General features: G+C 35.2%; 1 protein-coding gene across 5 annotated transcripts; it reads left to right on the top strand.

Annotated features, from left to right (window-relative positions):
* The first annotated feature begins 1,206 nt into the window (after positions 1-1,206).
* LOC123564381 (EF-hand calcium-binding domain-containing protein 6-like) lies at positions 1,207-21,558 on the top strand. Of its 5 annotated transcripts, none has more exons than XM_045357920.2 (17): positions 1,207-1,897; positions 3,399-3,413; positions 7,477-7,577; positions 9,598-9,695; positions 10,129-10,389; positions 11,499-11,636; positions 11,930-12,045; positions 12,768-12,878; positions 13,873-14,018; positions 14,358-14,569; positions 15,600-15,707; positions 16,519-16,695; positions 17,088-17,402; positions 17,621-17,867; positions 18,157-18,329; positions 19,240-19,411; positions 19,748-21,558. In XM_045357920.2, exons 1-17 carry the CDS (start codon positions 1,549-1,551, stop codon positions 19,988-19,990), a joined length of 2,982 nt encoding a protein of 993 aa, XP_045213855.1. In that variant the 5' UTR covers positions 1,207-1,548; the 3' UTR covers positions 19,991-21,558. The 5 variants fall into 5 exon arrangements, with proteins under 5 accessions (XP_045213855.1, XP_045213858.1, XP_045213856.1 ...); XM_045357923.2 differs by having other exon boundaries at positions 1,208-1,897; positions 12,768-12,827; XM_045357921.2 differs by having other exon boundaries at positions 1,208-1,897; positions 14,358-14,557.
* Positions 21,559-22,300: the final 742 nt, after the last annotated feature.

The raw sequence follows: 22,300 nt of genomic DNA, 5'->3' as shown, positions 1-22,300 counted from the left end.
ATTTCGGATGGCTGCTTCAAGATCAAGGTAACACTTAGGGTTCAAAGATCGTACCTGAACCCCTTGAAGGATTCCGAAGAAACTTGGCACAAATGTTCACCACATCAAGACGACGTGCTGAGTGCATGTTTCGGATGGCTCGCTTCAAGGTCAATATGACACTTGGGGATCAAAGGTCATACCTGAACCCCTTGAAGGATTTCGAAGAAACTTGGCACATATGTTCACCACATCGAGACGACGTGCAGAGCGCATGCTCTGGATGGTTCGCGTCAAGGTCACATTTGGGGTCAAAGGTCATACTTTCGGACGTATATTGCTCCGCATTGCGGTGCTCATGTTAGTTATGCTCCATTGTTGAACTTGACAATGTTTCATCTCCATCTGAAACTTGTGCACTTAACTCCTCCTACAAGTTTCATCCAATTCAAATAAACCTTTGTATACGTACGTCAAAAATATGAAGTGGTTATGCGTATATTGTCGGGATTTTCATGTCTGATTATAATTTGTTGAGTTATGCCTCTTTGATTTATAACAGGATTTTTGGTCATTGTTCGCATTTTGCTTATAGCTGAGTAACAGTCTTGGAACGAAAATAAATTACTACAATACATGTAACCTTGACCTCCTAACTCCCAAACCGTTAGGTATCATTCTCGAGTGGTATTGTTTAAACTTTTAAACTCTGGAGAAACAGTTTGGGGCCAATAGCTCAAAGGTCAGTGTCACAAGGATCGACCCAAAGAAATTTTGTTCTTCGTATTTGGTGTATTTTCATCAGAACTACATCCCTTTTCTTCATGGATCTTGATGTGAGTTTAATATTACCACTAAAACCAGTTTATCTAGTTGCGTCCAGTATAAAAAATATTCCATGTTTGATTGTACAGATTTATTTAAATTTATTAATTGATAATCGTTATTAAATATTCTTCCAAATAATGCTTTCTCAAAAAGGTTAACATATTTATATTTCAAACAAAAATTTTCTTTGTGAAAATATATCAAAAGATTTATTCCGCTTCCGCGAGGACACGCGACCGGGCTTCGCAAAATATATACAAAAACACGTTTACAAAAGTATCAATAATTATTGAATTTATTTATCTAATACAGAAATTATCCAAAATGTGCTGGTATCGATTCCATACTGTTTACTCTGACTACCCCCATATCGTTTATTTCTTACATTCAATAACGTGTGACTGTGCGACATACTTGATACCTATGTTAATCTCCGTCCAATAGCCTTCTTGTCTTTACAATAGAGGATTAGCCCGTTCAACGTATTCTTTATGGATGATCTGTTTTCTATATACCCTAAACAAAAAAGTCAGGGGAAATAATAGCGTATTTGACGGTATATGGATATTAATCAAAGAGCGCCTATGCAGGTAACCAACTGTGCGTTGCCAACGGAGATACACGGTGTTTGAGACGGGAAGGAACTCGGTATCGTGTCTTATACCTTGGAACCGTATTACAGGGTAACAGAAAAAGGACTTTAAGGATTTTAGGGACATAGTGGATACATAAGGAATAAATATGTCACAGGTGGGCGTCCGACCGGCGTCCCAGATGAGTACGGGAAGAATGGGGGTTACGTTACCCCAGATTCAACACCCGATGTCCCGAATGAGCAACCCCGGTGATATGGAACTACGAGGGGTCTCGAGGTCCGGAGACAGACCAATGTCGAACCCGGGTCGGCCGCTCGCTAACGAGTCTCATTATCCCGTCAGGAAGTCGATGAGTGCCCTGTCGGGCAGGGACAGTCGGCAAGCAAGTCGTCTCGGTCGGGAGAACGTACCCCCACCCATGGCGATTGACAGTATACCCGAGGGGGTGGAGGTTACATTTGGAGATCCTAGCAAAACTAGAATGCCTATTTTCGGTACGTACATTACATGTTACACACTACACGTTATACATATTATATAACAACCTTATATAATTCGAGCAAGTTATCATAGGGCTGATAGTAGTTTTAGTTTGAATGTACGATATAATCTGAGACAGATGAAGTATAGAACTTTATTGTGAGAAAGATATATTGTGATTTCTAATTATTCAGATTTGTTTTAAAATATAGGTATCGGCAAGACGAGTTCTATTAAACACCGACTCGTCAGTTTGTATGAAGTTTGACTTAAATACCAGAGATTAGTTAAAAACTGTTTGCATGATATCTTATTTGAATTTCTTTTAAACTTGATAAGGACATTGTGAATTAATCTTTTCCTACTGTTCAAAATGTTCAAAAACTGAGTAAACATGTCTGGTTACTTACTAAATAATATGTTGACATAGAACGGGCACCTGTGCCACAAAGTAAACGAAACCGGGCTCAGCTCGTGTTATTCTGCTTTTACACTATGATTTATTAATTAGAGAGGTTTTAAAAAACGATCGCGCTGAGCTTCTTAAGTGGTTTCATTGTGAGATAGAAAGTTTGATATTTAACAATTTATTATGTCTGTAAAATATTAAATTCTTTAAAATCGGTCGAGGTCGGGACACCGGCTTTAAGACCAAGCTCCCGATAGCGGTGCTTGAACACCGGCATCATCACTTCCTGGTTATTTCAGCATATCTCTCGCATACCAAAGGCAGTCGAATATAGTAGTTGAAAATGATGGGAATTTAAATAAGAAACCACAGCACCTTATGCCCTCTTGGTAATGCAAACGGTTATTTGTATTTTAGCTGATTATGATTTGAATTACCCGGTATTATTGAGCAGATCCCCTACATGGAATATGCAAATAATAAAATTGTCAGAGAAAATATTGTACATATTTGTGTATCCAGATCTCTGGTATTCGGATAAACTCTGATCTAAGACTGTATTGACCGACTTGGGATAAAGTCTTTCATTCTGCCACAGGTTATCTGTGAACAACCAGCTCGGGATTATCCAATATATAGAGAATTAAGACTATGATCAAATTAGAAGTTGATTTTGTGTCTGTAACACCTGTGTAAGGTTCAAAGGAAACATGGGTTTCCTTGATTTCTTTATTGTCAACATCCGTCTTTCTAGCCTGTGGCAGCCGCGGCGAACACCGTACCCGATGCAAAATAACACAAGGTCATTATTGACATTAGTGCCTTGTTGCCCATTTAGAACACACGCACATGACCGAGCAAAACTCAGACTTCTTATAAGATAATGTGGTCATTAGACAATACGGCTGTTCCCAATGAGCGTGATATATATTCACCTTGCTCCTTATAACCCTGTATCGTGCTAGCTCTTGGTAGTAGAAAAATAGTGCGGACAATTTCGCTAGTTCAAATATTTTCTCTGAATGTTTACAGTATACCGTACTTTTAGTTTTTAAAATGACTGTTGTATGTAACGTGTTGTATGTTGTTTTATAATCTACATTCAGGCCGCACCTCCGATAGTAAGTAATTGTCAAACACCCATATTTATACAGAACTTAGATGTGTAGAATAGACCGTAGATTTCACAGAAATACAAACTTCATACGTAGAATGTGTTTTTTTTCTGTTCTTGTTGTTGCTATTGCTCATGTTTTTTTGTCTGATTTTCAATATTTTAGTTTTTGATGTGTTTTCAGGTGACTCATGACTGGCGTATTTTGTAGTTGCATGCTATATTTCCTTGTCTTGCCTTTTCTCAGACATCTGTGCTTTCCACATGTAGAACATGCATGTTTCACTCTCCATATACACTAGTTTTATTTAGACATGAATTCCTCATTTGCTTGGGCTAAGTGCGTTCAAGAATGTTTGCCTTTGCGTTCATTTTTAGCTCGACTTTTCGAAGAGCTATTGCACTCGCCCCGGCGTCGCCGTCGCCGTTGGTTAAAGTTTTTGATAAAGTCAAATATCTCTGTTACTATCAAAGCTTTTGACTTGAAACTTAAAACAGTTATTAACTATCGAAGTCTACAACAGGAAAAACAATCCCCGTAACTCTGGTTTGAATTTTGACAGAGTTATGCCCCTTTTTAACTTAGATTTTTTTTTTGTTAAAGTTTTTGATGAAGTCAAATATCTCTGTTACTATCAAAGCTTTTGACTTGAAACTTAAAATAGTTACTTACTATCAAAATCTTCACCAGGAAAAACAATCCCCATAACTCTGGTTTGAATTTTGACAGAGTTATGTCCCTTTTTAACTTACATTTTTTGGTTAAAGTTTTTTTTTAAAGTTTTTACTGGCAAAGCTCTAATTCAGAGTTAAGTACTGAGAAAAGTCGAGCGTGCTGTCTTACGGACAGCTCTTGTTAACTATTTTTGTCATTGGCTGTGTACAAAGTATGTGTGGAATTGAACTTAGGGGACTTTTACAGATCTTGTATATTGTAGAATAGACAATCCATATTTTTTCACATTAAATGTTTACCCACCATATTACAATATTTGCTTCAAATAAAGGCCTTCTTGAAATTGTTGTTTCACATGCATGTGTTTTGTTTTAAGAGAAGACGCAGCACTCCAGAAACCTTTAGTCGTCACTTAAGTTAACCACATTCGAAATGTTAAATACCAGATAAACAAGGAAAATGTTCAAACCAGTTATTAACATTCAACATATAACTATAATTTGTGTCTAGACCTGGTAAGGTAAAGGAATGCCCGTAGATAACTAAATAACTATCAAAGTATTACAATATATGGACCAAATTGTTAAATGATTAGTTTTTAGCTTTAAAGCTTTTCCCACAATAAAGTGAAGGCACGTCAAAATCGTATTTCAATAAAATGTCAATAAATGTTATTGAAAAAATAGTTCCTACACCGCCGGTCGCCCCACAATGTAAACTGAATGTCTTTCACATTCAACGATTATTGCCAATTAAACTTAAGGTATTTGAATGGCGAGTCTGAAAGTGTTGTTCTCGTATAGTAATGTTATTGCCTAATCAATAGATTTAATTTTGTTTTAGCCGTTCAATTAAGCTTTATTATGGTAACCATTAAGAACGGAAACACCAGGAATCTGTTCTTTTATGATTCCGTGTCACGTATGTTGTGACAGATTTCTCATTTAAGTACGTGTGCTTCGTAAACTCTAGGTATTCTAGGAAATGAACTTACCTAAGAATAATCATAATTTTGCACGCATATTTTCGCTCGATTTTACTGCTGAAGACTAACTTTTTCTTTGCGATTGAAATATTATTTTCTGTTAATATATCTTAGTTACCATTGAGGATATCTTGCTCAATATATTTATAAACATTAAAGTTACTTTTATCTGATTTTTTGTTTGTGTTATGAATTGAGAATTTCAGATTGTTTACCAGAGTAAGAAAAAAAAAACCACATGATTCATTTGATGTACAGGGCCAATTACCCTTTGCGTAAACTATACCCCGCGATAGTTATGTGGCTCTGTTCTGTAATCGCGTTTTGTTTGTGTTCAACAATATCTATAAATGAGCGTTGGAGAAAAAAGAAAACAAAATCTATATTAATTGTACATACTTTGCAGCGATCTTTCACAATGTTACATGAATGTTTCCACCGCTAAATGTTATTGATCATAAAGGCATTATAAGCGATTTATATATTAAGATTTACGAGATAGGAGATTTTGTTCATTTACATAAAATTTATTTTCAATGAAATGGATCTGATTCTATTGCACACCCGCTTGACTTGTATAAAAATGGCTCGTTATCAAAATTGTTGATCTATATGCTTTAAGCTATCTGATTTCGTGTCATCCTTCAATGTTAAATAGAGAAAATGGTAGACTGATTTCATTTTTCAACTTGTAGATTGATTTTATTTTTCAAGTTAACGGTGCTGGTCAGAAAGTTTTGTTTTCTGTATCAAGTGCGCTTCTATGAGCAACGATTTATGTTTATATGAACACGGGTTTACACAGGCTCCTTCATTAATCAACGTAAAAATGAGGCTTCCGAACACCGTCCGCATCACATACAGTGCATCTTATTAGAAAGTTTTATACAAAAATGATGGAAGCAAACAAACAAATTTCGAACTGAGAGTATGACAAAAAAAAGGATCTAGCCCCAATCGCAGTAATTATACAAACTTATACTCTGTGGTACTGATGCAAATACTGCTTGTCGACAATCGTTACATACATGCGTATATACATATAAACACTTTGATTTGTTATTGATATATATACTGTAAGTTTTTAACATGTTAAAGTGCTACTTAAACAAATCAAATATTTAAGGTCATGTCATTGTTTTCCTATGTATTTGACCTGAATTTGAACTTGACAGCTTTTAAAAGTTGTTCAATCAGTCTATATTTGTTTTGAATACACAAGATGTAAGACTATACTAATTAAACAGACATGTCTCAGATGATACAAGATTTCACTATATGGGAATATCATTACGTTTTTCTTGTCACGCTGTTAAAACTGGTGCAGTCGTATAAGGCTGCTGTCTACAAACGACTTATGAAGTTGTATTTCTGCAGTATCTTAAAACATTATTATACATCTGAAACTGGTTTTGAAAAAAAAAAGAGAAACCGCTTCTCAAAAAAAGTTCGCAAAAGCGTAGGTTTGTTCGGAACATCTACATACATTCATTGGTACATGGAACAGTTTCATGTCTTTTAGAACTGTCATGGATAGTTTTCTCGTTCTCCCTTCTTTCAGCATTCTCAGCTTTATGTAGCAGGACATCATAATTGCAATTTGTATTTTTGGTTTTAGACCTTTTTCAGATAAAAATAGTGGAAAATTGTGTAGTATTTTCGCACTGTTTCTCTTTACAAATGCTCATTTTTGGGCTGGGGACTAAGAAAAGGGCCCACAGGACAAACTTCTTAAAGCCATTTCTAATCAGGTTTTACAAAAAAAAAATCCTCGAAATTTCAAGTGCAAATCCTTAAGTATTTACAAAGACAGCCTTTTAAAACGTTACACCTCTTCTATTATTCAACTGAACGCTTGTTACGTCGTGTGTAGCACTTCATGAAAGAGAAACTAGATGTTCTATTGCATATTAGTCTGTGTTGTACTAAGATTTTCATGTATTCTTAAAAGCATTGTAATGTTTAGTCAACCAAAACAGTTGCATTAAAACATGCACATGACTGTGTTTTCCAAAATAAAGGTTGCTAGAAAACAGACGTTACTATGGAAACAAAATTCATATTAAGAAAATAATTTTACAAGAAATTAAAATTGAATATGTTCCTGGCATTCAGTGTTCGCTCCATTTTTGACATTTTTAGTCTTAAGGTCCCTTTTCTCAGCCTTTGAACGTATGTTGTTTACAGATAGGATTGGTTGTAGATTTCTAGCATAATGTCTAATGTTACGCCAATGTTTATGTTGTGCTATACTGTTATAGTAGACTTTGATGTCTGACAGTGTATTTACTTGATTATATAGTCGTGTTATTTGCCTGATTATACTCTTGTTCGTATATGACTTACAGTGTCTTTGTCTGATTATACTCTTGTTGCTATATGATTGACAGTGTATTTACCTTATTTTAGGTAACAAGGCTGATGTTACATCCCGGCCAGATTTGCCACCGAGCCGAGCCAGCTCCCGTTTGTCCACAGCATCCGCACAGGCACGGCTTGAAATAGATGAAGTAAGTATATTCATGGTATTGAATGGAATAATACGGTTATTATTTAGTTGTTTTATAGATGTGTTGCAGGCATGTTATAGATCCAGATATTAAACATCCAAATATACCACTGACTATTTATGCAATATAAAATTTTATCTACAGAAACCTCATTAAACTTCCATTTATACTTTGGCCCGAACGTGCAACCCCACTAAAGAAAATTTTATCGAGCACTGTAAACGCAGTCACAGCCACACGACGCATGGATTATCACTGTCGTGGAAATATAAAGCAAAGCAGGCCACAAACAAATCGTCACTGTAGTGGAAACGTTTTGTTATGTTTTTTTTTTTCTAGAAGAGCTGGATTGTATATCCCGATTTCGCCCTGTACACTGATTTGACCAGATTTACACTCGTTTTAGTCGGGCTAGTTGTGCGCGTATCAGCTCGACATACCTGTGAATAGCCCGATAGAAACATCACGGTGCATTTCGGTGTAGCCCAATGTAGTACTAGTCGAGCCCATCTATTGTAATGAAGACAATGCAAAATAGGAGGATAACAACACCATCTTTCTAGACGTTACAACATACCATATATAATGGTCTGGACAAACTGCAACATTGCCTCGGAATGGTCAGAACCCTTGTTAAAGGGCACTTAGAGAGAAGAGGGAGATGGGGGTTAAACGTATTTGATGCATGTCAACTGAACTCAACTTCTTTGAGAAAATATGAACTTTTCGCTTAGGAAAACAACTATTACACTAGTGAACATATGCCAGCTTATATATAATAAAACATACAGTCATTCGGCTATACCTATGATAAACATCATTGAGTCTCACATTTGAGTTGTCATCGCGCTATAAAAGCATTTTGAAGTATAATAAGTAGCTGTTGATCACCTAGAACCAAATCAAAATCTAATTTACAACTTATTTCTTTTCTATGACACAGGGGTGCTTAATCTCATAGCTGGTAGCTGCTTTTTAAAAGGTTAAAAACACTCGGGCATCTCTAATCCGACCACTTTGAAGCCATTGTCATCTTCAGTACTGGCAGACAGGACATTGTCTTAATAAACAGATCTTTATATGCAATTACATTCTTTACATATGAAAAAAGGGGGAACACATGTGTCTTATATAATCAGCATTCGTGTTTTATTTGAAAGCGTCATTGCATATGTGTGTAATATTGCAGTAAGCTATCTGGGTGTTTAATTTCACTGATCTACTTCAAAAGTTACAATTTCAGCCCAATTTAAATGTATAGCATGGAAATTGAAGTTTATATTTAATTTGTAAATGTGTATTTACAAAAGGATAATCTAGGATCTATATAAGGTTCCATAATTATGTAAAGATATTTCGTTGATATACAATAAATTTAATCCGACATTGAATTCCACAAGCAGATAGATCTATACGAAATCAGATATTTCATTTTGAATAATGATTAAATTGACTCCTGTATTATAAATCTCATTTTGAGCCTTAAGTGTGTAAATATTTTAAAAAGGCATTATCTAAATATTGAAGACATGTGCTATCTTTTTGTGTGAGATCTGCTAAGTACTAAACCATGTATAACAAATAATTAGCACTAAAGTATCTCCATGTTGGCGAATATGTTAAGATAAAATCGCTGAATGTGTTAAATGGTTTAGAAGAAAACACAACCACAATATATAACAGTTGTAAAATACATCAAATCAATGCAAAACTTTCAAAACAAAAAGTTATATAAAACATAAAACGCCTCTTAGCGAATATTGGATTCAATACCTATTTTTTTCCAAGTCTGAGACGTAACAATGGTTCGTGTTCAGTATTAAGGAGCAAGATAGCGTTTTATCTATTTTAACGCCCATTTCTTGTTGACAAAAATAACAGATATATTTTCGCAGCCCGGACTACGCAAAAATACTTCTGACAATAGAACATACACTATATTTAATGGTATATTGACCATGCAATATCATTTTCAATATTCAGCATCAATAAAAATATTGGTTGACTTTTTAATTTTCAGTTGGAAATGTTGTTACGACAGAGGATGAGGGGAAATTTCTTTGAAATAAGAAAGCAGTTTCAAAATAACGACCCTGAAGGGAAAGGGAACGTTTCAAGGTAATTTTTTACACCTGTTCATATGGTGTGCAGTCGTAACATAACAAATGGCAACAAGATAAAAGAAAATACTCAAAGATTAAAAAAGAGCATTACGAATTTCATTTTTTTTTACAGAAACAGTGCAAGTCGAGATTTCCTAGTTCTTTTTGGGGTGTAGTAATCACATTTTTTTTAGAAAACATTCGTATACATTTGTAATGGAATTCGAATAACGTATGATATTAGAACGCAAGGTTGACTAATTGAGTGGTGCAACTATTGTATATAATTCTTATATAAAAATGCAAAATGTGTATAGCCAGTTCTTGCCAGATATCGATGTCCCTGACTTACTATACAATGTAGCTAGTTTTAACACTCACAGATATTCTTATTATACAAAGAAAATGCCTGAAATGTTTAAAATTTCTTAATAATTAAATTATTTCAGGGAAGCGCTGTACAGAATTTTGATGACGGTATTAGGTCGGCAGTTGACACAAAACCAGTTCATGAAGTTGCTGGAGAGACTGGGATTCAATAACAAAGTTGTTATTAACTACACAGAGTTCTTCTCACTGTTCCGTAAGATGAACGAGGAAGACTCATCCTTCCCGAAGTGGATGGACCCCGTACAGAGAACCCACCTTGAGAAAGCCTGCATGTCTTCTGAACAGGTCCACCAACAACTCAAAGAAAAGGCAAAACAGAGGTATAGTATTGTATATATTGTACACATTCTCAATGAAACAACTCGTACACCATGATGGTATTGAAATAACCCCGCTTTACCAAACCTCTACATGACATGTTCTAAATGTGAACAATATAGCGGTTATATTTTGAAGGAGGAAGTGAAGGGGGAAGAAGCTATCCAGCAATTATTTTAAGTGTCTGCTGCACTAAGTGGTTCATATATACGTCTTATCCCTGTATTTACGTCTTTTGTATAAATTAAAGGTATTTATCATATACGTTACTATAAATAGTAACAAAATCGTTTAAAACAATCATTACGGCCTCTATTGACGAATCCATAATGGCGCAGTGCGCTTCACGCGCCATAATCATAATGGCCCCGGGTAACCGGAACGTCAGCGCGTTCTGACGTTGACGTCATGTAGCAACGTCAGTATGGCGGGTGAACGGGTGCTGAATCATTTTCAGATATTTTGTCAAATACTGATGGCACTTTTGATGAAAAAATTAATACAAATGATGTTTAGACCCTACAAGTTTGTAGAAAAATATGTTACATGAAAATATCAAGATGAATATGAAGCGAATGTATATAATAAAAAGGTCAATAAACGGCTTGTTGTGCCTTCTAGCCATAATGGCACACCAAGTTTCATAATGGCCCTCGGGCAATTATGACACTAGGTGTGCCATTATGGCAAGAAGGCACAACCAAGCCGTATATTAACCTCTTATTGTCACATGTTTGACCTCGCGGGAGTGAAATAAAGCCATTAATACATAAATATGACAATGCACTAGTGTAACAAAGCTTTGACGTCGACGTCGTTTACAGTATAAGAGACGTCGGTCGAATTGGTTTGGTCTATAATAGTTAAAGAAACAAGAAATTTTGATAGCTAACATATGATATTAAACTCCTTGAATAAAATTGATAAAATGCTCGACAGAGCCTCGCATTTTATTATTTTATTCAACTCGTTTAATAAATTCAGTATGAAAAGACACTCATGTAATATCCTCTATGTAATTGACCATAGCAGAATTACTGTGCATGCAGAATTTGAATAAATTACTTAAAAAGGCAACCGTAAGACAATCACCATAGATATTATCTTTCAGGGTGATGGACGTGGCGGAGCTTATCCCGCAGATGAATCCAGGTGGTAGTGGCCGCATCATGAAACCAGAACTCAGACAGCTCCTTAACCGACTTATGTTCTACATGGATGACATTGAATTCGAAAAACTCTGGAATAAGTAAGTTCTTATACATGCCTATTTCTGTGAATTTAGTGCAGCTAAAAAGCAGCTGATTGTAACCCGATTATTTTTTGAACAGCAAATATTTTAAATGGCCATGATACATTAATTTTTACCAAACTGAGTTTAGTCCACAGATCAATAAGTCTATTAATTACCTGCTGCTAGGATAGCGCTCTTCAGCAGTCTTAATATTGTTTGATCAAGCTAAAATACAGTCTGCGAAATAAACATATGTTGGTCCCAACAATTATGGCTATGTAAACTTATTTTCTCCTCGTTTTCTGAAGGTATGACCCTGATGCATCGGGTACAATTAGTGGAGAGAAGTTCATGAGAAAACTGGGTATCACATTCACCAATGGTGCAGCTGAAAACGGTAGATTGTCACCTATAGCAGAATCAGGTACGTTTCAGTATAAATGTTCACTAGATATTGAACTCCCAGATATTGAACACCCAGATATAAGACCATTAAGATTAAGCTTATTCGCGTTGCCAAAAAAAAAAACTAGAGAAGTTAGAGTTATCATATGAAATAAATCAATGTACCTATAGGTATAACTGATGTTTTGGGACATTTTCTCTAACGATAACGACTTGTTTAAGTATTACACTACTTTTTTGTGATTTAAGACTGTTTTCCTAGTCAAAACATAATATATGTACACAAAGTCTTATTTTCCGCGAATTATACCTGTATTCAATGTATTTTTTTCTCCTTTTCTGTTACTATTCAGATGAACAGACTGAATCAAACAGTCTATGATTGTTTTGCTTCTTTCAAAGGATCAGCTTATATGTTTTATTACATGTAGATCTATATGTGTATTTATATATGCACATGACCAGCAATAAATGCATCATATAAAACAGTTTATTTTCAAGTAGAGACTTGTTGACTGGCAGGCTATATATTACATGACATCAACAATAAATGTGCAGAACTTTTTTCTCTCAGTTTTTTAGTTTATCATATAGCACAAATAATGCACCGAGGATTTATATAATATGTCGTGCAATCATAGATAAATGTTTATTGATAAATAATAATAATAATGATAATAATAATAACAATGATAACTGAACAGAAACAGAAAACGTTATATTATTTACGTTTGTTGTTAGATCTACGAAAACTAAAAATCTCAGATCGCAGAGTGGTTGAGGAATTCAAAACACTAAGTAGTAAGTCGAGCGCACTGACGAGGTACATGCAGTTCATGCAATATTTAGAACGTAAGCACGTGAGTTTCGTGCATGGTGTTGGCGTATGGAGCTGTCTGCTTCTTACATGCAAACCATCCTGCCATAATAAACCGCCACCGCATACATCTGCACGGGTTTCTCGCCCTTTTCTATTGCAGTCTGTGTCTCACAGATTAACATAATTATTATCATAAAGCTTTGAACAATGCAGTTTTCTGTCACGACAGTCATTATCAGTGCATATTTTGCGCTTTTTTTCCATTTTCGGTGATTGGTAACATTGGGGTTCATTTTTTACGACTTGTTGTACGGCTTGGGTACATAATTTCCTGCAATGTTGGTCTCAGGCTTAACTTTGTTAAAAACATTTTAAATGGGTATGGCTTAAAATACTGTATCAGTTTGGATGCAGTTCAATTTGAAATATTTAAAGTAATTTTATTTAAAAAATATATAATTGATATTATTTGATTTATTCTGATATGCATAAAGATATATGAAATTTGATTTGATATGTACATCATAAGTTGATGGCGTACAACATTATGTTGTTGTTTTTTTATTATAAAAAATGTTAAAGTAGATGAAAACAGTGTTGAAGTGATTTTGCTTTTGTCAACATCCGCCGCACATAAACAGTAGACATAATTGAGCCGCACCATGAGAAAACCAACATAGTAGGTTTGCGACCAGCATGGATCCAGACCAGCCTGCGCATCCGCGCAGTCTGGTCAGGATCCATGCTGTTCGCTTTTAAAGCCTACTGCAATTAGAGAAACCGTTAGCGAACATCATGGATCCTGACCAGACTGCGCGGATGCGCAGGCTGGTCTGGATCCATGCTGGTCGCAAACCCACTATGTTGGGTTTCTCATGGTACGGCTCATATATTTTCAAAATATTCTGTTGAAGATAGTGTCTAATAGCTTTTCTTTGTTTTATGATGATTCAATGTATCAGACAACAGCTGTTGTTCCAAAAACATCATACTTACACTTTGTTTTCATTTTATAACTATATTTAGAGCGCAGTAAGCGTACTCCACGCCGGAAGGAGGTTGAGAGACGCAATCAGTTGGATATAGAACGCTGGCTGAAAAATAAGTTCAGGGAAGGCTTCTCTACCATGAGGGAAAGTTTCGAGGCCAAAGATCCAAAGAATGAAGGCTCTGTACGTCTTACACTAATATACGTCATCTTTTTAGCTCTATTGAATATAGGTGTTTTCAAAGGAATGTTGTAACCATATGTTTGTGTTTTGTGTTATCACATGCTTATGTGGGCATTAATTTTGTAGTAAACCTCGAAATCTGTAAAGATGCTGAGATTTTATCTTTACTGCATATACTAAGGTTCTATTATACTTCATATACATCTTTAGTATTCCACATAAACATTTTCCTGCATAAATTGGTAACTTTTCCTAAGGTTCACATGCCCTAGAAGTTCTTTAAGCATTTAGAAATTTATTTGATAGGTTAATGTTGGTAAAACCCTTCTATTGTTTCAGGTTGGTTTCGACGATTTCCTAGAAGTTCTGGGGAACTATGGTCTAAAACTTGAGAAGAAATACCTAGCGGCGTTCCTGTCTAGATGCAGCGTTTCAGCCAATAAGAACGGCACCATCCCGTACAGAGAGTTCCTGCACAGGTTCCAGGACCGCAGCGAGAAGGGCATGACCCATACCATTCTTACTGATAACAAACACAGGCTAGTGAGACTGTTAGTTTCATATTTTATTATACATGCGTGCTGATCCCGCACCCTGATTGCGTGTGGCTCCCTCTGTCTGTAGACATCAGTCATAGAGGTTTGGTTTGTATTCGCAAACACCATACATGTCTTGTACGCTCCTTCAAAATTTGTTTTCACGAAATTATTTAGTACAGGGAACTGAAGGCAGACTTACTGCAATTGAAGCATGTTTGCATTTATCGCCTGTGTACCCAATACTAAAACACACAGATGTATACTGAAAGCATTCCGTTTTGTTATACTACTTAAACTTTTCATCAATGAAATGAAAACGAAGATAGAATGTACATTTGATATTTTATAGACTGTGAATGGTGTTTGTTTGATTCTGATCATTATACTGTGTCATGATAATACTCATACTATATTTACATATTAATTGGACTTTTTTCATTTCGTCTTATTTTCTGGCTAATGTGTCATGGGTCTGGTACATATTTGAATTCATTCTCATAGACTCTGATTAACAAAGCCATGATCAAGCACTACACATCTCTGTTAGTACATACTCTAATTAACAAACGCACGTGTTGCGTCTTATTTTCACTACGTTTTGCACGTGAGTGCATTTATCTAATACAAAATCAAATGCAGTGTTAAAATTTTTATTTTTCGTTTTTTTTTTCACACATCAGTTTTATTTCTTATTTATTGTGTTTGTGATAGATATTGTAGAACAAAATCAAATGATTGGCTATTTTTAGATGCTGAGTAGATACATGTGGTGTTAGTTTATAATAAACTTAGTCAGGTGAACAAATCTCTATATAAATTTATGTTATGAGGCTAATTTTCAACTATTAATATAATTATAATGCAATTTACAGAGTGTATCTGATACTGTATAATGAAAAAAGGAAATATATGATAAAGAAATGCTGATATAAACAAACATACCTTGTCCAGGTATTTACTACAGTTATTTCACTTAATTAAGTCGTTGTTGTTGTTGTTGTTAATTACTTGTATGTTCATAATTTTACCTAATTATGAGCAGGTTCAACAATGATCAGAAGTCCGAGAATGGTTCAAACCTGAGTGCTATCGAGGGACAGCTTATGAATATGTTCCAGAGAGACTTTTTGGCACTCCTAGGAACATTTAAGTACGTATAAGTGTTATTCTAGTGTTATTTTACTATGGCTAACACTGCAACACATTTTCTGTCTGCGACTTTGCCAGATCACTTTTTGAATTGAAACTGGTTCTTTAAATTCGTATAAATTGTTCCCAAAAGTTGATACCAGCCACTAAAATTGCTGCATACGATATGGAGAACAGACCTGCAGACACAATCCATTTATAACATTTTCCTACATGCACAAGTGTTGTATGCTAAAGTATGCAGCTCCCATGACTCTTTCTTCTGTATTTACTAAATACACGATTAAATATCATGCTCCATTGTCTTTGTTTAACAGATCATGCTTCTCAACATAAAGCTAATGTATTTTTAGTGATTCAGTCGGTCTGGCACTGTGAAAAGATCAGTAGCTAGTACCAACTGCTTAATAACTTTTATAGTTTGTGCTTGGATACCAGAGAAATTTTGTAAAAGTTTTTGACACACGGAGTTTGCAAGCACAATTTAAAAAAGATTCTATTTAAAATATATTGGAAAGTTAGGCAGCTACTGCAAACAGGTATTTATAAGATCGTTTTACCGAAGGATTATTAGCAGAATTTTAGATATTAAATTATGCACTAAAACAAGGACATGTGGAACTTAAAACAAAAGATGGTAAGCGGAGTTTAATTTACGGCGATACAACGCACGATGGTTAAACATGTTCGAAACTTTGAGACCGTATGCCAATAATCTGAATCAAAGGAAAACTCTTTATTATTTATATTTGCATATAAAAATCAATGAATTCGTACCGTTTTTCATAAATAGTCCTGTTTTGTGTGTTTAGGAGTATAGACAAACTTGAGACAAATGTGATCAGCCAGGAAGAGTTCCGTGCCGCTATGGAGAGCCGCTTCAACCTTACACTGACAGACGAACAGTTCGATGGATTTGTTGACAGAATTCCTCTTGATGAAGATGGAAACGTTAAATATACAGATTTCATGCAGCAGTTTGACACGAGGTTTGTTTGAACTGGTCTGCTGGCACTTCAGTTTTCCAGTCTTTTATTCAGGTTGAAATCGTCTGTCAAAGAAATTGTCTCTTTCTGCTATGAATAGAAGCTAATTCTAATTCTGAAAACATTCTGTGATCTAATGAAACTATTTAAAGGTTGATCTTGTATTGTCTATGGATAGTTAGGTTTAATTACGCCCCAAATCAAGTGCATGTGACAATGCCGTACCTATCGGTCTATGTTACAGATATTATACAGTATCATGATAATGAAATGAACATAGGCTCAATGGTATTCTAGCATTGTACTTGTAAACACCCCATATATGAATGTGCAAGTAAACTACTGTGTTCCAAATTTTCATCTGTCTAATAGCTCATATCAAATTATTTCTCCAGAGGTATGGCCCCAAGCTTATTCCCGTCCAAAGAGAACGATACCAGGAAGATAGTAAAAGTTGGACCACTGCCAGAAGACCCGCCAAAACCAATGGAGCCGACAACCCAGAGATCGGACATGGGTGAATATATCACCTTTGACGAGCCTCCGCTTATAGACGATAGTGTACCTAAACGGTCGCCACAAGAAATGTTCAGAGTGATAAAGGATTTACTCAATAAAAAATTCAATGAGGTTGAAAATATGTTCTTCCAGTTAGATGAAATAAATTCAATGAGGATGTCACAAGAACAAATGTTCCAGTTACTAAGAAGGTGCGTGTATATAATCTTTATTCTTATGTTGCATATTCATAGCAATTCTTCATCATTTAGCCTTGAATAGTTTCCACGAAAGTAGCATGGTCTTCGAGTGGATTTTGCTATTTGTAACAAGTTAAGTCTTTCAGTTGAGAGACCTATTCTAATGCTTTTCGTTTTTAACAAGATCTGCTTCTTTTTTTCCTGATTGCTCGTACTTGCCTCTTCTGTAGATTCCCTGAAATTAGACCGGAAGTAACGAGAGGAGAAATCCGGGATCTGTGGAAAACATTTATCACGAACAAGGATAAAACATTGGATTATTACGAGTTTGTCCGCCATTTTGGTTTCTCGAAGACGTCTGCTGCTTTCCCGAATGCGAAGCGAGTACCACCACGACACGGTGATGCAGATTTCATGATTCGCTCCCGGAAGTTGAATTGTGCTGCCGATATGCTGCAGGACAGCTTGAGGTCAAAGGTCAGTATCCAAATACTGGTTATAACATTTAAGCGTCATTTGATTGTTTTAACTGAATTATGATTAATGTTGTTCTTTTAAAAACCTAACACTTTTTTACGTTTACGTTTTATATGTATATGTCAACAGTATTCTTAAGAATATAAACTACCTGTTAACAAGTTGCTTTGGTATGGCTATGCTGTCACTAGATCTTCAAAGTTGGTTTTCCTTTCTATCTTTCCAAAGGGTCAAAAGGAACGTATTTTGTAACTGTTCTAAAGAAATTGAATATGTAATTGTTTTACAGATTGACTACATGTGGGAAGACCTTCGTAAAGAGTTTGTTGGTATGGATCCTTATGGTATAGGATATGTATCCCAGGACGAGTTCCGCGATGTACTCAAGGAACTGTGTGTACACCTCAGTGAGTTCGAGCTAGACACGCTGACACGAAAATTCGATATAAAGAAAGATGGAAGGTGGGTTTACTTTTTGAATTGCGTTTGTATAGAGAAATCTGCACTTGTGGAACTGTCTTGAGTTTTCAAAATCGTGGTAACAAATCCATTTGTCCGTATAGTAGTGTGTTGCCCTTTCTGTTATTTATTAAATATTAAATAAAATGACATCATTCTTATATAAATCGCCGCTCAATTAATAGTTCGTGGAATATGACTAATACATGTTTACCGGGCTAATTAGTCAAAAGTTTCAAATGCATTTCTGATGTCATGTAATAAAACACATACTGAATGACTTTGGACCTCGGATAGTACTTTTGAATATTGACCGGTAAACCATTCAATAAGTGTATACATTTCCATCAACACAATCTCTAACAGGGTTCATCGTAATAGGCCCATGTGATTTTAGTTTTTGAGATCCAGATATAAACTTTGTACATCTTTCAAAAGTTAAATTTAAAGGTATCTTTAATAATGGCAATTTTATTACCAGAAGCATATTTTCCCATTGTAAAAATCGGGCTAAATCATAATTTCGAATATTTTTTTTTATAGAAATGTTACAAAACATTTGCATGAAAGTATTTTTAATGCTCACTAAGGTATCCTAAAAGTTTTATAACAATCCCTGCACAGAAAAAGTCACAAATGATCCTTTAAAAAAATGGATGTTTTTTACGATGGAAACTGCTCGATCAAAATGGTTCTAACTATGAATTTAAAACTTACTAAGATATTCTGACATTTTTAAAAGTTCAATTTACCATTCTCAACAGTTCTATACAATAATGTGTAATATCAATGGTACTGTGGGGAAATCAAGGAAAATGTTATCAAACAGTAATACCTCCTTTTCTCCTGCTTAATGTAATAGCTTTCCTGCCTTTAACAGATATTAAACAATGACTTGTTTTACACATTGCAGAGTATCATATATAGAATTTTTGAAGCCATTTGCTCTACGGAAGCAGATCTGGCGTCATGGAAACAACATGTTATCACTGCTGCAGCATCCCCAGGCTGAACTACCTGTCAGTGATATAGTAGAACCACCACAGAAAGGTCTTCATGGCCTCACTGCAAAACTCAGACAAAAGGTATGTTATATCCAGTGTATTGTTTTAAAAATATCATTCAGTAGAATTTCAGATGAAAATTATATATAGGCTCTGCCAAACATAATACAAGTGAACATTAAGTTATAAAGTAAACACAGAACTCCTCTGGCATTGTGCTTGTAGCCTTGTACTATGACGAGTTACCAAATTATCTGACAGAATTCATTGTAACTGGTAAATGTATCAGCAATCTAAGTAGACTGACCACCGGCATGGTGAACCATTGCAGCCCAGTCTTGACTTGTGCCAAGTACATTGTATATTAGCGAATCTTGCTATAAATCTGAATTGATCATTTCTATTACCATTTTTCAGCTGGCAGGTGATTGGAAGAACCTTCGTCGTGCGTTCCGGAAGTTGGACAAGACAAACAATGGTTACTTGTCCGTTCCGGAATTCAGGTCGGTGCTCAAACTTGCAAACGTGATATTGGATGAGGACGAAGTTTACCATGTTCTCAACAGGTTCGATCACAACATGTCTGGAAAAATACAGTACGAGAAATTTATTGAAGAGACATTCAAACCAGAAACAAGACATAGTGTACGACCTGTGTGAAAATGACTCCCTTGGTTTTAGCCAGTATTATTTGAATTATAGTGTATATATCTAAACACTTTTGTCTCATCCTAAACTTTTTGTGACATTGATATTTGAAAAAATTGGTCTCGTCGATTGTTGATGCAAGTCGCATGCATGAATACACTATTTTTCCTTGGCTATGATACTATTTTCACTTTCAGTATTTCATGTATATGTTGTAAAGATAAATCTGATATAAAATTTTCAGGCTATAGGCCGAAACGTTGAAGAGAATGTAATTCTGCATTCTTATTTGAATTATGGTAGATTTCATGCTTTATGAATCTGGTTGTGTTCTATAATGAATGCCTGCACGAGAGATTGTGGTAAGCTTATGTGACCAAGGTTGCACATAGAGATATGTTTCTCCTTAATGTGACTGCACGTGTATTTGCGTAATGACTCGGGCAGATGCTCAGTGGCAGAATTCATCTGAATAAAAGCAGACTCAATTTATGTAATGAGATGTGAAATTATTATAGGGCTTTACTTCCATCTGCATACATTGCTTGCAGGGGAACTGTTTTTGTTTACCATAGAACGGTCAAAATATTCCGTCCGTCTTTTTAAAGTGATAGAAAGTTTTACATTTTTACTCTGCCGTTCCATTTTATTCCTATGTAATATTATAAGTATTTTATATACACTGACTAGCTGTGATTAATGTGTGATAAAAATGTTTGTTATTTTATTGTTGTTGTCATTATCATTTTTCTTCATTAAGCTATTTACTATTCCGAGTGTATTATTTAGTCACATATTGTAATAAAACACGTATTTTATCAAAGCATAAAACATTTATGTTGGCTGATTTTGTTAGATTGGCTGGTACTGAAATAAAGCTATTTAATCTTTAGCCTGCTAAATTTCTAAAATGGACCAGTCTGTCATTCAGTTTGGGCAATGCCATTTATTATTTGAAGGGGTGTTCACAGAACATTTACTGACTGAATAGCGAACAGTGCATGACCATGATCAGCCTGCACGGACGTGCAGGTTGGTCTTGGTCTGCACTGGTCGCAAAGGCAGAAAGGCATTTGCCGCCAGCAGGCTAAAGGTTAAGCATATTCATCAACATTTAAACAGGAAATTCATTTACATTTACAATTATTGCCTAGACAACTGCGTATAACAATTTGAGAACTCGAAGCACAGTATTAAGTAAAATAAGGGTACGTTTTTAGATGTTTATGTTTTAAGAAACAACTGTTATTTACTGATACATAGTTTATAATGTGTGTTACTCTTACTGTAAGTATATAGATATATGTTATAAGATAGTTTTACTATCATTTATCCTTTTTGTTTGTTACACATTCTACCTTCTTACATTTCACTTAGTACATGACATTCGAAGACTTGGGTATTTTCTTCAGTCATCTATTTATTAAAACAAGTTGAAGTTCTTCCTTTTCCAAACATTTCTGTGAATGACATTTAATTGATATATGATCCAGAATCTGTGATAGTTTTCTGTTTGCAGTTTTACAACTCTATCAAGCACTAACAGTGTCAGTTTACAAATAAAGTCATGTATAAAGTGATCCAGTTGGTTTTCTTGTTTCATTGTACTAATGCTAAAAACATTCTGAACTCAGGCTTGAGTTACCTTACATGGTTGGTTTTACCATGCCTATAAAATAAGAATTAATCTTAAAGGTAACTTAAGGATATAAAGAAAATTGGTTAAATCCTTTCCATTCGAGAGGTCTTCAAGTCTTTCACATAGTCCGTTTTTTTTTCTAGACAGTATTACCTCATACTCGGACTACGCTTGGTAAAATCAGTCGTATAACCGCATAATCTTTTCCATCATGACACCTCTTTTGGTGCAAATGCTGTCCCTTTGGGATTACCTTACAAACACTGGGTAGATAAATAGCCAAAAGAATGCAGTTATCTCTTCCTAACATGACCAAACCATATATGTATGGAGAAGAGCGAACACACACTTGGTTCTACCAGAAAGCTTGGCGAATGGTGCGTTTAAAATCTTACATGATGACTTCGGCAACCAAGGCATAGACGAATAATATTTCTTAATTTTAAAGAGAAGTTCTACTGGCAGATGAATTCGTTGCAAAAATACGTACGGGTAGAGACAACAACATCTCATCTATGTAAATACATTGCAATGATTTCCTAAGCATAGAGGTTGAGGACATCGTGCACATATGACACCATTTTAGTCACTGCTAAAAACGTTAAAACCATTTAAATTTTTTATAGTCTAGGAATTTCCGACGTGTACACACAGTAACCGAGGAACATCTCAATTAAGAGCTC

This window comes from Mercenaria mercenaria, chromosome 2 (assembly GCF_021730395.1).
Source record: "Mercenaria mercenaria strain notata chromosome 2, MADL_Memer_1, whole genome shotgun sequence".
NCBI lineage: Eukaryota > Metazoa > Mollusca > Bivalvia > Venerida > Veneridae > Mercenaria > Mercenaria mercenaria.
The sequence above is the reverse complement of the archived record's forward strand: the minus strand, read 5'-3'. Positions and strand labels throughout refer to the sequence as shown.

Bases quoted from the DNA above. Each gene is read 5' to 3' on its own strand.
- LOC123564381 (XM_045357920.2), top strand. From the start codon at position 1,549: ATGTCACAGGTGGGCGTCCGACCGGCGTCCCAGATGAGTACGGGAAGA. The intron at 12,879-13,872 runs GTAAGCACGTGA...AACTATATTTAG, and splicing joins GTTCATGCAATATTTAGAAC to AGCGCAGTAAGCGTACTCCA. The intron at 17,403-17,620 runs GTGCGTGTATAT...CCTCTTCTGTAG, and splicing joins ATGTTCCAGTTACTAAGAAG to ATTCCCTGAAATTAGACCGG.